Source organism: Sinocyclocheilus anshuiensis, unplaced genomic scaffold (genome assembly GCF_001515605.1).
Source record: "Sinocyclocheilus anshuiensis isolate Anshui unplaced genomic scaffold, SAMN03320099.WGS_v1.1 scaffold1212, whole genome shotgun sequence".
Classification (NCBI taxonomy): domain Eukaryota; kingdom Metazoa; phylum Chordata; class Actinopteri; order Cypriniformes; family Cyprinidae; genus Sinocyclocheilus; species Sinocyclocheilus anshuiensis.
In genome coordinates, this window is record NW_015547696.1 from 286,446 (window position 1) to 289,921 (window position 3,476).

General features: G+C 50.5%; 1 protein-coding gene across 5 annotated transcripts in view; it reads right to left on the reverse strand.

Moving 5' to 3' along the window:
* Positions 1-3,476, reverse strand: part of fbxl19 (F-box and leucine rich repeat protein 19) — a 13,103-nt gene that overhangs the window by 3,231 nt on the left and 6,396 nt on the right. For 4 of the 5 annotated variants that reach the window (XM_016506350.1, XM_016506352.1, XM_016506351.1 and 1 more), the window contains 4 exons: positions 2,596-2,628; positions 1,432-2,501; positions 741-904; positions 156-320 (listed from right to left, as the gene is read on the reverse strand). In XM_016506350.1, coding sequence (XP_016361836.1) covers positions 156-320; positions 741-904; positions 1,432-2,501; positions 2,596-2,628 — 1,432 coding nt within the window. The remainder of the gene's footprint in view (positions 1-155; positions 321-740; positions 905-1,431; positions 2,502-2,595; positions 2,629-3,476) is intronic. The other variant, XM_016506353.1, reaches the window with a different exon arrangement.

Here is a 3,476-nt window from a genome sequence, read left to right on the forward strand (position 1 = left end):
GTGTGTGTGTGTGTGTGTGTGTGTGTGTGAGTGAGTGTGTGTGTGTGAGTGAGTGTGTGTGTGTGTGAGAGAGTCTCTGTGTGTGTGTGTGTGTGTGTGTGTGTGTGAGAGTCTCTGTGTGTGTGTCTCTGTGTGCGTGTGTGTGTGAGAGAGACCTGAGCGTGTGTCGTTGCTCGGCGGGGCCAGCAGCTCCCTCAGATGTGAGTCTTTCAGATCCTCCACCCAGCTGAGGTCCAGCAGCCGCAGACAGGGACACACCGACTGACAGAGCGCTGAGACCGAGGACCACGAGCAGCCCGCCACGTTCAGCTCCAGCAGCCCTGAGGAGCACAGAGCACCGGTCGACACCAGATCATCACTGACCACACAATCAGTTCATGCATTCCCTGGGAATCAAACCCTGGCCGTGGCATTGCTAGAGCCCTGCGCTACTGTAGGAGCTACAGGAATGCTCATTTGATCTAAATATGCGTATCAAATTACACATTTAAAATCATTCTGTTTCCTTCATCTCTTCGGTCAGACCAGCTGGAGTCTGGGATTTCTCTCACAACAACTCTTCCCTTTTTCACTCATCTGCCCAGAGGATTTCTCCTGGGACTGTTGTCAGAGCTGTATGTAGATCAGTGCTCTTGAAGACTTCTCCTCTTTCTCTGGGACTGTTCTTACAGTACTGACGGCAGGCTCAGACACACTTACGACGCTTCACATTAACACTCTGGATCAAGAGCAGGACCTACCTTGCAGACGGTTAATGAGCCACATGAGCTGTTTCTTGGAGATGTTGGTGTAACCCAGGTTGAGAGACACAGGCTGTCGACGGATTATACTGCTCAGCATTGGAGGAGTTATAGAGCGCTGGCGGCTCAGATCGATCTGAGTCCATAACCTCTTATCACAGCACCTGCACACAAACACACGACACGCTTCAGACGTCTGACACAGAGGTGCACCGTATCTATCAGCCAATAACTGCAAAAAACACCATCTTACTATTATAAAAAAAGCCTTATTTTGTGCTGATAATGGAATTTCCACTGGTATTTTCAGGGATAAATATTTGTGCTGTGTTTAAAGAGAGCTGCTGTAATGTCATGGGGCTTTCTGACACCTTGCCTTGCCGCAATGTTACCCAAGATTCACAACTGTCATCATACGCTATCATAGCAACTACTTGCCATTTTTGAAGTCAGCTGAACCAGTTTCGTGTTTTGTTGAATTACAGTGCCACCAGTGCCATTTTTGCAGTTTAGTGTTAATAAATGCTCTTTCTGGACTGAAGAGGAGGGCTGGATTTAGAGAATGCCCTCATAGTACATCTAATGTGATCAATAACTGACCTCTTTCAAATTTACCAGAGTATATACTTTGCATTATTAAGCAGTGTAAGTGTGAGAGTGAGCTGTGATTGTGAGGGGTGTGATGTCTCACCAGCGGCTCCAGGTGCGGCACACACGCATGCAGACACACAGCTGCGGCTGACTGAGGTGCTGGAAGACATGGAGCCAGACGTCCCGGGGCAGCACGTGTGAGGCTCCGCTGTCCAGCGGCAGGCAGTGTGGCTCGGGGCAGGCCGGCGGGGGTCGCACCAGGTGTCGCTCCATCTGCAGCGGCCGCGGCGGCGAGGGCACGGCCACAGCACTCCTCTTCACCAGCTGCGAGCGATGCGGAGCCAGAGACATGCTCCCCGGGTTAGAGGTGCCACTGTTTCCGTTCGCAGTCCCAGAGCCGGCTGCTGCTGTACCTGTGCTCTTGCTTGAGGGAATGCTCTGGCCCTGCCGGCTTCCTCCTCGCATTCTGCTACCACGAGCAGTCTTTACAGCAGTGTGCCGGTGATTGGTGACAGTACTGCTGCTGGAGTTCTCCTTCTCCTGCAGCTCTCTGCCAGCCACTCGCGTGCGGCCGTTGCGAGCGTCCTGGCCGTTAGTGCGCTTGGATGAGGACAGGCCTGCTAAGTGTCCATGTCCGAAGGGCGGCAGCTGTGTAGCGGACAGCGGTGAGGACGGGTCCGCGGCACTGACCCTGTGACCCCGATCCCCTGCTCTGTCCTCATCGTCATCTGCTTCAGCGTCCACCACCGCTCTACGCACCCGGGCATTCACCTCTCCTCTGTCTGCTGCTGCGCTCTCGCCGTCAGAATCCTCACTGGCACTGAAGCCCAGTTCGGCCAGACGCCGGTTCCGCTCTCGCATGCTGCCACTGTACACAGCAGCTGGAGAGGGAGGTTCTGAGGCGGCGGCAGGAGATGGAGAGTCCGAGTCTGACTCCGAGCCGCTTTCGGAGCTGGAGGAGGACGAGGAGCTGGAGTCGCGCACTCGCTCCAGGAGCTGACACATGCGTTTGAAGCGCTCTAGCTTCTCGCGGTGATGCGAGCGCTGGTCCTGGCTCGGGGTCGAGGGCTGCGCCGCGCCGGAGCCTCCAGCAGAGCCGTGTCCACCACCCAGAGAAGAGTTCGGCCCGTTCGCTTCAGAAGAATCCGAGGAGTTGGGTTTGGCTTTCTGCTGAAGATGTTCAAGACAGAAGATTACACTAGTGAAAGAAACTCACAACTCTGCAGTTCACGTCAACAGTAAGACTCAAGATCTCGAGTCGTACCTTCTTCAGGTGTTTATCACGGGCAGCTTTGATCTGTTGGGGACAAACAGAAAGACACACGTGTTCAATCAGGACCCGAGTGCTCATGACAGTAGTGATCATGCATGGTTATGAGTGATGTGACTACTTTAGTCAATTAAATAAAGGTTAAAGAGAATGAACAAATCAGATTCTTGACTTTATGGCATTTCACCAAACATCCCAACTCTCCTGGAACCAGGGTTGTAATTACTAGGGATGTGCATCACAACTAATTTCATTAACATTAAAACAGAACATTTCATAACTGTCTAGTCTAACAAACCCTCAAAAGACGTCGAAAAACTGTCTGTATATACGATCAAATAGCCTATTTAATCTAAGACACAAAGAGTCCAGTTCCATACTGAAACCCACAGAAAAATAGCTCATATTATATGTACCAGTGATATGCTTGCCCTACATTATGATCCATGTACATTTAAACTCAAGCATTCACTAAGCCATTATTCCCAACATATATGTCCAACAGGACAGATTTATTCAAATGAACCCAATCAATAGGCCAATAAACTCAGCAGCCTATCATAAACACAACAGCTGAAATAAATGCTGGTCAACACAAGTCAAGCTGTACTGGCATCCGCTTGTGTGAGCGGGTTTGAACACGCTTCATGTGCAGATGGCAAAATCAGGAGAAAAGCTTGAGGTTTAGCATGTTATTTAAGGGTATTCTATTCGTTAGGACACTGATATAACAACTGTTGTTGTCAAGTAAGTTTCATTCATCGTGTTTCCCCTTTAAACCAGTATAACATAACCATTAGTGTCCCTCATAACCAGCAGTACATGAGCAAGCTTATGACATCTGTGACCCTGGAGCACAAAAGCAGTCTTAAGTC